At 43.9% G+C, this 13,494-nt stretch overlaps 1 protein-coding gene across 2 annotated transcripts in view; it reads left to right on the top strand.

Moving 5' to 3' along the window:
• The window catches only part of AHI1 (Abelson helper integration site 1), a 185,961-nt gene that overhangs the window by 17,524 nt on the left and 154,943 nt on the right, over positions 1 to 13,494 (top strand). For both annotated transcript variants that reach the window (XM_066605823.1, XM_066605816.1), the window contains exons 8-13: positions 2,808 to 2,903; positions 4,393 to 4,575; positions 4,662 to 4,802; positions 5,059 to 5,191; positions 10,977 to 11,100; positions 12,354 to 12,583. In XM_066605823.1, coding sequence (XP_066461920.1) covers positions 2,808 to 2,903; positions 4,393 to 4,575; positions 4,662 to 4,802; positions 5,059 to 5,191; positions 10,977 to 11,100; positions 12,354 to 12,583 — 907 coding nt within the window. The remainder of the gene's footprint in view (positions 1 to 2,807; positions 2,904 to 4,392; positions 4,576 to 4,661; positions 4,803 to 5,058; positions 5,192 to 10,976; positions 11,101 to 12,353; positions 12,584 to 13,494) is intronic.

The following is a 13,494-nucleotide window of genomic DNA, read 5'->3' as shown; positions in this document are numbered from 1 at the left end:
GCAGCGGGTGGTGTTCAGAACAGACATTTTGCTTGAAGGCGTTTTAGGCCCCATTGCCCACTTGTGGAGCTCTTCAGCGGCCAAAATGATGGAGTTCCCCCACAAATGACCCCATTTTGAAAACTAGACCCCTTAACGAATTCATCTAGGTGTGTACTGCATATTTTGACCCCACAGTTTTTGAATGAATCAAAGCAAAGCAGAAGGAAAAAATTACAATTTTAGGGTTTTTTTGGCAATTGTGTCATTGGAAAAATATTTTTTTTTGTACAGCATACATAGGAATGAAGACTTTCACCCCAAAATGGATACCCCCGTTTGTCCCGTGTTCAGAAACATACCCATTGCGGCCCTAATCTTCTGTCTGGATGCACAACGGGGCCCAAACTGAACGGAGCATCAAACTTTAACTGTCTTTTAAAGGGGTTGTCCCGCGGCAGCAAGTGGGTCTATACACTTCCGTATGGCCATATTAATGCACTTTGTAATATACATCGTGCATTAAATATGAGCCATACAGAAGTTATTCACTTACCTGCTCCGTTGCTAGCGTCCTCGTCTCCATGGTTCCGTCTAAATTCGCTGGCAGCTTGCTTTTTTAGACGCGCTTGCGCAGTCCGGTCTTCTCCTTTCAGCACGAGCCGCTTCAGTGTGCTCCCCGCTACAGCTCTTCTGCGCATGCGCAGACGAGCTGTCACTGCTCGGGAGCGCGCTGGAGCGGCCATTCTGTACCATCCTCTGTTAGAGGAAGGTGCAGAAACTGGAGCTGCCCAGCGGAGAAGCCCAGCCCAGCAGCCCCGAGAAGCCGCCCAGGTAAGTGATGGGTCGGGGGGTGATCTTCTCTAACAGGTGAAGGCCCCGGAACCTAGCGCTGGGCTCCGGGGCCTTCACCTGGGCTCCGGAACCTAGCGCTGGGCTCCGGGGCCTTCACCTGGGCTCCGGAACCTAGCGCTGGGCTCCGGGGCCTTCACCTGGGCTCCGGAACCTAGCGCTGGGCTCCGGAACCTAGCGCTGGGCTCCGGGGCCTTCGTCTGTTGTCAGGGTCTAGCGCTGGGGAGCCGGGAGCGTAGCGCTGGGGAGCCGGGAGCGTAGCGCTGGGGAGCCGGGAGCGTAGCGCTGGGGAGTCGGGAGCGTAGCGCTGGGGAGCCGGGGGCTAGCGCCGGTTACCTGCTGCCTGGCGGTGGGTGACTGGTCGGCGGCTGCGGGGCGTCTGGTTGCCATGGAGAGACAGCTGGTAGCGTCTCGGGAGCGCGCACGTCGGGCTGCAGCAAGCGACGGGAAAAGAGCTGGCGGCCATCTTGGGGAAACTTTTATAAGTTGCTGAAACGCTGGAACGGTAAGTACAAACCAGCTAGAAAAGTCATTTACAGGGGGGCTTAGTAATGTGTACTTAATGGGGGGGACTGGGCAAAAAAAAAAATTCACTGCTTCCTCGAGACATCTCCTTTAACTTTTACGTGATCGCCACTATTCATGACCCCTGTGACCTGTGACGAGAGGGGAAACTTTAGCTTTCTTTTACTCTTACGTGATCGCCGTTATCCATTGGATAACGGCGATCACGTGACTGGGAACCACGTACTGTGCCCCCCCATGAAATCTCCAGGCTTTTGGCTACATTTAGTAGCCAGGTCTGTGGAGATTTTAAATTACCCCAGCAATCTGCGTCTTTTGTGCCTGCGTCCGACATTTTGACGCAGAAGCCGAGGTAAAGTCCGCGGATAAATGAGGGGGCCTTAGGCACCTAATTTTATCTCCCCTCATGGATATGATCCATGAGGGGAGATGGAACAAACTTTTTTTTCTTTTTTTTTTTTTTATACTTACCCGCTTCCTGTGGTCAAAAAGATGGACACTTTTCAGACCACTGTGCACACACACTCCCACAGAAGTCTACGATAGGGGTGTACAACCTATTTAAGTCAGAAGGCTGCATTATCAGATTGTGTTACCTCAATGGGCTGCAATAAAATTTGGATAGCTCTATTAACACTCTGGATGATACTATTGATAATGAGGATGGAGAGTGCTCTGCTGGCATTATTAGTAGGGACACTGCTGGCACTATTAATAAAGGGGGCAATCTTCTGGCACTGTTAATAATGGTGGGGACTCTGCTGGCACTATTAATGGTCAGGCACTTTTTTGGCAAAGGAGCTTCTTGATATGAACTACCTTAGGGCAGCGGCTGATGGGAAGGAACAAAAGCTCAGGGGCATTATTGGGGAGGAGGCCAGGAGAACAGAATGGGGCATAGGCTTAATGGGAGAGAAGGGGTGGAGGTCGTAGGTACTGGGTGAAGGAGCACAGGGACACCACGAGGTATTGGGTTCTGAAACACAGTGAGAGGCAGGGGAGACAGGATAATGGGCTCGGAGAGGCAAGGGGAGAGAACTTGCAGGAGGTCTATGTGTGTGTCTGGGAGGGGCAGAGTAGGTGACAAGTGTTGATGGCAATGTGGTTAACAGGAGCTATTAAAAAAATAAAATATAGAGCAGCAATTTCAGGATTCCTCTTGAGAAGAGAGGGTCCAGACTCATTCAGAGCCGACCCACAGGCTGCCCCGGCTGCTTGCTGCAGCTTGTCGCAAAATGCTAAGTAATTGCCACTGTTTGCAAGTAGATACTCACTACGGTAGAAACAGGCAGGTCGGCTTGCTGCGTTTGTGCTGCCAGACATCGTTCCTGCCTGTCACTAAAGCATTCAGGATTCATTCCTCCCACAATCTTTCCAACGGATTTATTTTTTCATCGTACAGTTTACATATATTTTTACTAATAAGATTATACATTTTTATGTATTTCCAGATCCTTGATTTGATACATGAAGAAACTTTAAGCACCAGCTCAGATATTGAAATAAAGGAGAAAGGATTCCAGAAAATTGCATGGGCTTTTTTAAAGGTACTTTTGGTTTTTTGGAAATATCTAGTATTTTCAAACCACAATATGCTTGTTTACTGTTCTCACTAATGGGCTTTTAAGTCTACACATTAGAGATGAGCGAGCATACTCGCTAAGGGCAATTACTCGAGCGAGCATTGTCCTTAGCGAGTACCTGCCCGCTCGGAAGAAAAGGTTCGGGTGAGAGGTGAGTTGCGTCAGTGAGCAGGGGGGAGCGGGGGGGGAGAGAGAGATCTCCCTTTAGTTCCTCCCCGCCTGCCGCCAGCAGCCGAATCTTTTCTTCCAAGCTGGCAGGTACTCGCTAAGGACAATGCTCGATCGAGTAATTGCCCTTAGTGAGTATGCTCGCTCATCTCTAGTACACATACATCTTTTTAAGGCTGTGGCTCGACTGTCTAATGACAGCCAGGCTCCTGCTCTACCTGCCAGGAACAGAATAAGCTAACATCCTAGCAGTTTATTCCCTTACATGCCACAAACAAGAGAAAATGTAGCATGTAAGCAGATAACAGGGCAAGGAGGTTCCTCATGTCACCCATCTGCACCCCGCGATGCAATTGCAAGGAAACAAAGGCCTCCATGTCCGCCATGTAACTCAACTTATTAGACCCTACCTCTGACAGTCTAATGGGCTAATCTAATAAGCATAGTAGAATGTACTACATAGGTAATGTAGTACACTGTCCTGTGGATCGCACCATAGCATCTTCAAGCTTCCTTGAGGAACTAAAATATAATGCCAAAAAGCTCAATAAAGTTTAATTTTAAAAAAATCCAGTCTGAAAAAAAAAGCATTATATTGTTCTAAAGTAATTAAAAACAAAATCTATATAATCTTGGTATCGCAGTAATCGTGCTGATCGAGTTAAGAAAATAATCATGTTATTTTTACCAAATAATGAGCTCCAAGAAAACAACCCCCCCCCCCTCAAATATCTGGGGAGTTTTCCCATCTGCCTCCCACCCTCCTTCACCCGAAAAATGTAACAAAAGTTATACAAAACATTACAAGTACCTCAAAGTGGTGCCATTAAAAAATACTACTCGGCCCACAAAAAAACAAGCCCTCATGAGGCTAACTTCACAAGGGTGAACGAGATATTGGGCTGTGAATCACGGCATGATATCGCTCTTGCCACCATGTGAATTCCCCGCAGATGTGAGACTTCTTTTGACAGCTGCGGTGGAGGATCGCACAGTTTCTCCCATTGTTTTTTTTAATGGGAGACTTCGCATCGCATGCACCTAGTATGCGGCGCAAAGCTGCCGCTGGCCCCATTAACAACAATGGGCACTGTGATGCAAGAACATGCAGAAAGATAGAACATGCTGCAATTTGTTTCCTGCATCCCATCAACTCTCCTGTTGGCGGAAAGTTGGCAGGCCCCCAAAGACAGTGGGCTAGTCTTGTGGTTATCGGCGAATTATCCTAATCGTACTGTATATTATGTACAAAAATATGTTCTCCTTCGTGTTTTTTCACCTTTAGATTGTTGGTGCCAATGAAGTGCTCAATGTAGATAAAAAATTACGCCTACAACTTTATTACCCCCCCTCACGAGCTAGGATACTTGCCAGCACACACGTCTATGAATGGTGGCTAAAATATCCCAGAAACCGTTACCCATCTACTCTATATGTCACAGTAAAAGGCCTGAAGCTGCCAGATAATGTAAGTATTATTTTGTGTCTCATATAACTTTATAATAACACATTTTTACAACTTTAAAATTTTTTAAAACTGCCTTTTTATTAAAGATTAACCCAAATTGCAGTATGGCTGCCCAACTGGAAAACAGTATCTTAAACTCTGACCTGCAGAAGGACATTGCTATGAAGGAAAATAATGCATCTGACCCTAAACAGGAACCTTTGAAGTGGACTCGCTTACCTGGCCAGGTAATTGTAACATCATGCAAAGAATTATTTGATGTATACTAAGATATGTGTGTTTAATAAATCAACTTTTGTAACTTGGGTTTTGGAATAAGGAAATGGTGGTTAAGTGTACAATTCCGTCTGGCGGTGTATGAATTTCAGTCTCTCGGCCCTTTTTACCTGGCATACAGGACATTAATAATTATTTGTCACTTTACTTTGTCACAGACACTGTATCTTTTTTGCATTATTTACTTTGTGCTTAATTTCTTTTTAGGCTTGTCGTATTCCCAACAGACCTTTTTTGTCTCTTCGAAGTGGGCACATGGGGTGCTTCTCACTGTGCTTTTCCCATGTTGGTAGAACATTGGCTGCAGCATGTGCAGACAGAGATGGCTATCCAATATACTGTAAGTATCGTAAATTATAAAAATTGGATTCTCATTCAAAAAGTCTTGTTTGCACTGTAGTTGATGCTTCAGTTGAACCAAATTGTTAGTAAAAACTAGAAAAAAATATTTGTGTCATTTTTAAATAACTTTTCTGTAAAAGTAAATGAGACTAAAGGATTAGTTTTGTTTGAATGTGTCTAATCCCTGTAGTGGTAGCTCTAACCAGTCAGTGTAGCTCTGCAGGGAGATCAGCGGATAATCTGTCCCCTTAGAATACTTTAAGGGCAGAACTAGAGATGAGCGAGTATACTCGCTAAAGGCAATTGCTCGAGCAAGCATTGCCCTTAGCGAGTACCTGCCCGCTCGAGACAAAAGGTTCGGGTGCCGGCGGCGGGCAGGGAGCTGCGGGGGAGAGCGGGGCGGAACGGAGGGGAGATCTCTCCCTCCCTCTCTCCCCTCTTTCTCCCCCCCCCCCCCCGCTCCCTCCTGCTGACAGCCGCTACTCACCGCTCCCCCGCGCCGCCACCCGAACCTTTCATCTCGAGCGGGCAGGTACTCGCTAAAGGCAATGCTCGCTCGAGCAATTGCCTTTAGCGAGTATACTCGCTCATCTCTAGGCCGAACCCTTCCTGAATATTCAGTTGTAATAACATAGTATAGTGTATTTATCTGCTGCAAAGAGATAGACATCACAGCATGTTAGGGACAATCACAAAAGTGCAATTTTCTTTACCTAAAATTACACTTTTTTGTGTTGTAAAAATCCCTCTAAAAGGCTGGCCACTATGGTTCTCCCTTTTTCCTAACTTGCTGTCCATTACGTGTTGTAAAGTGATGATATTTCTAACTTGAATTGGTAGGACGGAGAACAGGAAGTGTAGAAGGGGAATGACTTATTCTGCTCTTTGAAGTCTGTGAGAGCAGAGGGCTTGGGGGAGAGAAGCAAACACACATGTTGCCGATGCTAATGGCAAGTTATGTATTGCTGTTTATTCACACTTACAGTGCTCAATCCTGCTGTATGTACAATGTTCTACATGATTATGATATGTCTGTGTATGTGTTTCAGACAGTTAGAGAGCAAAATCTGCAATTCTCTGCACAGTTTATAGAAGACAGCATAATAGCTAAGACTCCTCCCATCAGTTCTGAGAGATTTAGGAATCAGGTTTACAGCCTGAAGAAGGGAAACATAAGGAAAAATACTAGGTTCAGGTACTAGAACTAGTGTTATTCCTCATGTACACACACACACACGATAGCTTATTCTGAAAGTCACTTGAAAACTTAGGTATGCTTTAATATCAGAGCTGCTAATGTTTTAAAGGCGCCTGGGCATTAAAGGATTATAGGAAGAAATGACATGTTACTCTAATAGTTTCGCATTGGGGAAGGGGCATCCAACCGCTGGAATCTTAATAGAGTGGCCACGTTGTGGATAATGTATAGTTTTTCTCTCTATACATCAGGACTTCCAGCTATTGGTCATGAGGGGAAAAACAGCTGGATATAATTGTGTCACAGTGTCCAGCACAGCAGATGGCCAGGAGTGCCATTGTGCAGGAGCAATGCGAAAGGGCTCCAGGATTGGTAGTGTTGTAGTAATAATAATATAAATGTGTTTGTTTCTTATTAGGGATGAGCGAGTATACTCGCTAAGGCACTACTCGCTCGAGTAATGTGCCTTAGCCGAGTATCTCCCCGCTCGTCCCGAAAGATTCGGGTGCCGCCGCGGGGCGAGGAGCTGCGGGGCAGAGCAGGGAGGAACGGAGGGGAGATCTCTCTCTCCCTCTCTCCCGCCCGCTCCCCGCCGCAACTCACCTGTCGTCTGCGGCGGCCCCCCGAATCTTTAGAGACGAGCAGGGAGATACTCGTCTAAGGCACATTACTCGAGCGAGTAGTGCCTTAGCGAGTATACTCGCTCATCTCTATTTCTTATATCAGCCTAGGCAAATATATATATATATATATACATATACATATATCCATCTTCATAGGAAATAGCTAGCAGTTAAATGGTTAACGAGCTCAATATTCTACCCTGGTATGTACAAGTAGCAGTACGGTTCCTAGAGCTCGCTAGCAATGAGAGGAACTTCTTATCTCTGACTGCATACTTTCGGTCCAGATTGGAATATCAATAAAGTCTATGCTACTTGGGTACATAGGAATTACGTGTTCACATAGCGACATACACCTGGGGCTTCAACATATGTTATACATCAGCGTCATTACATACTAGCCGAATCATGAGTTTTTATGATGTTGGGGACATGCATGTAATTGGTGCGTCATGTTCAGTAGATCTGTATTGTACTTCCTTTGAATAAACCAGAAGAGTATTGGGAGCTGACGGATAACATCCATGAGTTCAAATGCATATATTCATGCATGAAGCTTCTCATTATAACCAATCTGGAGAAAAACAGTGAAATCTTCTGGAATATGATTTATTCCAGTAACAGTTGGGATCCCCAAATTCTCAGCCCCGCCCATGAGAATGTTACAGATTACCCTAATGATATGCTATAAGGATAATCACCAAAATAATATGATGACTTGTAAACCACTTTTCTGTAATGTTATAACCACCCAATATAGTGCATTCTGCTCTTCTTTCTCCCTCCTGCTGATACCTCCTCCCCAGCTGTAAGTCATTTCTTGGTCTGTATGTGATCGAAGTATCAAAATGAAGATATTATTGTAAAAACCTGTTCTCACTGCCTGTAAGTGGCACAGTATTTGTGTCACGTTTGCCTGATGTGTAGGCCTTCTCTTTGTCCTGACCAAGTGGGATTTCTAAAGTTTCTAGGCAAAAGGCCATTTTTTTCAGTTGAATGTATTTGAATGTAACAGAATACAATGGAGTTAAACAAGTGTGGTGGGGAAAGCCCCTGTAAAGATTTATAGACCTGGAGGACATAACATGCTATTGTAGACTGGGGATTCTGTGTTTTCAGTGTGATTCTTCACTCTTTCTAAACTGATATGACTTATCCTTGACTTTCCTCTTATGTAACCACATACCCTCCAAGTGACCCAGATTCGGGGTGTTTTCTGAAGTGTTCCATCCCTTATCCTGCCAAGTCTAGAATAGTCCACAGATGAAAGGACCATCTAACTCATTAGCTACTGGAGATTGTCCCTAATTGTCTACTTTGTCTTGGAAGCAACATCTAATGCAGACAGCAGGTGGCAGCATCAGTTAGTCATGCTATATTGACTGGCATAGAAGGAGACTGGCGCTGGGAGATGGTGACATTTCCTACTTATGAAGAAGTGTTCTTGTCATTGTATACAGAAGAGAGCTTTTACTATGGGGCGTATATTTGTGAGGTTTGTGGCTCTCATATTGGAAGTGTGTGACTGTTAATTTACATGGAGGCATGTGGCTTTTATTGTACATGTGGGGATGTAGCTGTCGTTACACTTACTGGATACACAATGGCTATTGGTGTATATGAGAGCCATGTGGAGGTCACTATGTATAGCTGCATGTGGATGTCTCTGTATACAGTATGGGGATGTCTTTGAGAGGTATCTTGTATGGGGAAGCTGTCTAGTTCGGTACCAAAAATCTGGAAAAGTTAGGTATCCCTGTATATGAGTGCTGTGGTTGTCATTGTGTTGTGGGAGTGCAGGCGCTCTCTCTATCTATGGAGGTCCTTGTGGCGGTCACTGTGTGAGGGTCCTTTTACACTGTGTTTACACATTCATTAGATGTCGAAATTCACTCTGTTAACTTTGTATTGATTATCATGCTATTTTTCAGAAAGCCTCGGTTGCGTGGCATAACTGTGAAATGTATGTGTGGTAATTTGGTAGGGGACGTGTGTGATGCTGTTTCGTTGCAGAAAAACAAACATCATATCTTACCAATCAAAATGCATGTTTTCCTTCTGTAAGCTCTTTTTTAGATCATCAGCTCTTTAAGAGCTCTAGGAAATCCAATTATACATTAATCTTCTTTCTCTCAGGATACTATATCCAGCCAGTACATCTAGATTTTACCGCGTGGCTAAGATTTCTCTGCCAATGTACAACCCCAATTCCAAAAAAGCTGGCACACTGTGTGTAAATAAATGTTAAGAAAAAAAGAATGCAATGATTTTGAAGTCCCATTTAACTATATTTTATTCACAATAGTACATAGAACACATATCAGAAGGTGAAAGAGAGATTTTCTATTTCATTTAAAAAATGTAACTTAGAAATTGATGGCAGCAACACATCTCAAAAAAGTTGGGACAGGCGTAACAAAAGGCTGCAAAAGTAAGTGGTACTAATGAAAAACAGCTGGAGAGTCAATTTTCTATTAAGTCACATGGCTATGTATAAAAAGAGCATGTTAGAGAGGCAGAGTCTCGTAAAATTGCAAGATTTTGAATATCCCACCATCTATAGTACATAATATTATCAAAAGATTCAGAGAATGTGAAGAAATTCATGTGCACAAGGGACAAGGCTGACGGTCAGTATTGGTTACTTGAGATCTACGGGCCCTGAGGCGTCACTACATTAAAAATTGGCATGATTCTGTAATACAAATGACTGCATGGGATCAGGAATACTTCCAGAAATCATTGTCTGTGAACACAGTTTGCTATGCAATCTACAAATGCAAGTTAAAGCTGTATCATGCAAAGAAGATGCCATGTATCAACACAGTCCAGAAACGCCAGCGTCTTCTCTGGACCAAAGCTCATAACGGACCGAGACAAAATGGAAAACTTTGAAATTCTTTTTGGAAACCATGGATGCCGTTTCCCGTCGACTCAAGAGGAGAGGGACCATCCAGGTTATCATCAGCGCACAGTTCAAAAGCCTGCATCTCTGATGGCATGGGCTGGCATTAGTGCCTATGGCATGGCAGCTTACACATCCTCAAAGACACTATCAATGCTAAGCAGTATATAGAGGTTTAGAACAACATCTGCTCCCATCCAGACAACGCTCTTGCAGGGAAGGCCTTGCATTTTTCAGCAATACTATGCTAAACCACATACTGCATCCATCACAACAGCATGGCTTCACAGAAGAAGAGTCCGGCTGCTGAACTGGCCACCTGCAGTCCAGGCCTTTCACCAATAGAAGACATTATCGAATGAAACATCCGGCCAAGAAAATCCAGGAGTATTGAGCAGCTAGAATTAACCAAGATCACTTGGTTTATTTTGCTGAGAACAATCACATTTTGGTTTTTATACATTGCAAGGAAAAGTGTCAGCTGGAGAGGGGGCCCCATTCAAAATTTTGGTATAGGGCTCATTACTTAGCAGTTTCTAGTTATGCTGCTAGCTGCATAGAATGAATGCTATTCTAGGAAGAACTCCAGACTACTTAACAGTAGTTGTGTTTAGAAGAGTATGCTGTAACTAGAGATGAGCGAGCATACTCACTAGGGGCAAATACTCGAGCGAGTATTGCCTTTTGCGAGTACCTGCCTGCTCGTCTCAAAAGATTCAGGTGCCAGCGGGGAGCAGGGGGGGAGAGCGGGGAGGAACGGGGGGAGATCTCTCTCTCTTCCCCCTGCTCACTCCCGCAACTCACCGCTCACCCCCGCCGGCACCCGAACCTTTTGAGACAAGCAGGCAGGTACTCGCAAAAGGCAATACTCGCTCGAGTATTTGCCCTTAGCGAGTACGCTCGCTTATCTCTAGCTGTAACATTTTACTATTAAAAATAAGAGATTGCCTTTAAGCTAGACTGTGAACCTTAAAGTTATATTTTTACTGTACAGTCATATAGCATAAATTCTGTAGGTATATTTCATTGAATGCGCTATTTTTTTAATGTCTTTCAGTATATGAAATCCCTTCTGGTCAGTATGTTAGAGAGCTTTATGGTCACCTTAACGTTGTCTATGAACTTTGTTGGTCCAGAGATGATCATCATTTGCTATCTGCTTCTTCTGATGGTACAGTCAGGTGAGTGCTTTTACAGTTTATCATCCATAGTTTGTACTTTTGTGATGTTTCTATACTGTGCAGGAAAACACCAAATAAAACAGACACAATTTCCCCATTTACTGTTATTAGATTGTAATCTTATTATGTAGAATAGTCCGACAAAGCCCATGGACAAGAGTGGTGCTATTTCTAAGGGGGAAAAGAAGACCCAATTTTGAAATCTCAAGCAGGCCCTTTGAGACAGAGCATCTGCTCAGTATGGAAGACCATTCTTATTGTTTAGTGGAATCATTCAACAGCATATGTTAAAAATCGCTTTTAGTGTAATAATCTGCTAAATTAGGGCTTAGTCACACGGAAGGAGACGGCCGCACTTCAGGACGGACGTCTCTCTGCAGCGCCGGAAGAAAGAACATGTGACCGGCTTCATTGCCGGTCATGTGTTCTTTCTTCTGCGCTGCGGGGAGTCGTCCGTCCTGAAGTACAGCCGTCTTCTTTCTGCAGTAAGGGCTCAGACACATGATGCACCCGTGTGACTAAGCCCTTATATTGTAATGTCAGGGAAATTCTGCGTGCAGCACCAATCAGGCTCACCCCAATACCCCGTTGCCGGCGGTAAAGAAAAAACACCACACACCAAGGTTTGGTATAGTTCCTCACAGAGGGAAATAACTGTGCACTTTATTACAGATTACATGGGGCTTTATACCCCTGATCACGTCATCAGAAGTGTGTCTTATTGGCTCAAATCCACCGCATAACCATATATGTGATGTCCGCATTTTCGCCTGAGGCAGTATTAGTTATATACATAGTTAAACAGTCGTTATCTTGATACGGCGCTTCTGGGACAACAGCCAAGCACGCGGCCTTCGTATCTGGTTCTGTATCATCTCTGAATTTCTGGACACATCTCTCTCGGCCTTGCAAAGCCTTGGCATATCTGATATGATTTTTAAGGCTACATATTAAGTTTTTTGCATTATAGCATTGCATAGAACTTGCATACAGGTATAAAAGCATAAAAAACATGGCAATATATACATATACCCTTACAGTAATGCTTCTATATTAAAACTAAGTAATAAAAATGAAAGTACGAAATAAGTCATATTCTAATATTTAGCCTATAAGAGATAATCCGGAGATAAAATGGTGTCAAAACATACATTAAATGAAATTGATTTGCAAAAATATAAAATAGCTTTTTTTTAAACATGCATTAAAGTACAGCCCTCTAACCTTTTATGCCATCTTTGTTTTCCCTACAGGCTCTGGAGAATTATGGATGAGGCTTCATCTTCCTTAAAGGTTTTACCCCACCCTTCCTTTGTATACACAGCTAAGTTCCACCCTGCATCTGATCATATAGCTGTGACTGGATGCTATGATGCAGTCATTAGAGTGTGGAATGTAAAAGTGAAGGAAGTCAATGGTCATCTCCTACAGGAGTTTGATGGTCATAAAAGTTTTATCAATTCACTGTGCTTTGATGCAGAAGGTAGGTTTACTTTCTTTAAAGTGACACTTCAGGCTTTTCCTTACTAAGGCTTATTCCTCTTAGTATTTATGGGGCAGTTACTTATTAATCTTTTTTTCCTCACTGGTGGTAAAGTATATAATAATATTGGTGTGGTATTGCAGGAACAGTTCCCATTGAAGTGAATGGAAATTTTGTGCAGTACCACACCGGACCAGTGCACAATTTATGGAGCTACTGTATCCGATTGTTTCCTTTATATAGGGGGCAGTTACCTGGTGAACAGCTGATTGTCCGTAGTCCAAGATAGAAGAACCCAACCAATCAGCAATTGATAACCTATCTCATAGACAGCACGTCAACTTTTAAGACCCATCAAAAGACTCCATTTTGGAAACTAGACCCCTCAAGAAATTCATCTACGGGTGTAGTGAGAGTTTAAAACCCACAGATGTTTGGTGGTGGTTCTTAACATTGGGCTATAAAAATGAAAAATTTAAATTCTCCCATGGCCGGATGCACACACCTGAGTCGGATTCTGACTGCGAGACCTCACAGCACAATCAGACCCTATGCCCCGGCATTGACCCTTGCAAACCTGTCTTGATTTCTTCTCTCAGCACTGCGGATATGCCGCATGGGGCGCAGTGCAGAGAGTCACGATTGTGCGCATCCGTTGCAACTCGCCGTGGGACGGACGGCTCGCACTAGAATAGGACATGCTGTGATTTTTTTTTTTTTTTTTTCTCCCCCCGCGACCGGAAAATCTCAGTTGATTTCCGCTCGTGCGTATGGAAAGGCATTTTGCTTAACATGTCCTATGGGCAGTATTTGCTGTGGGATCCAGAGGCGAACGGTCGCTCTGGATCCCGCAGTGCAACTACACCCATGTGAATTGTACATAAGTACAAGAGTACATAAGTTTAGTCCCA

Source organism: Eleutherodactylus coqui, chromosome 1, assembly GCF_035609145.1.
Source record: "Eleutherodactylus coqui strain aEleCoq1 chromosome 1, aEleCoq1.hap1, whole genome shotgun sequence".
NCBI classification, from domain to species: Eukaryota; Metazoa; Chordata; class Amphibia; order Anura; family Eleutherodactylidae; genus Eleutherodactylus; species Eleutherodactylus coqui.
The sequence above is the reverse complement of the archived record's forward strand: the minus strand, read 5'-3'. Positions and strand labels throughout refer to the sequence as shown.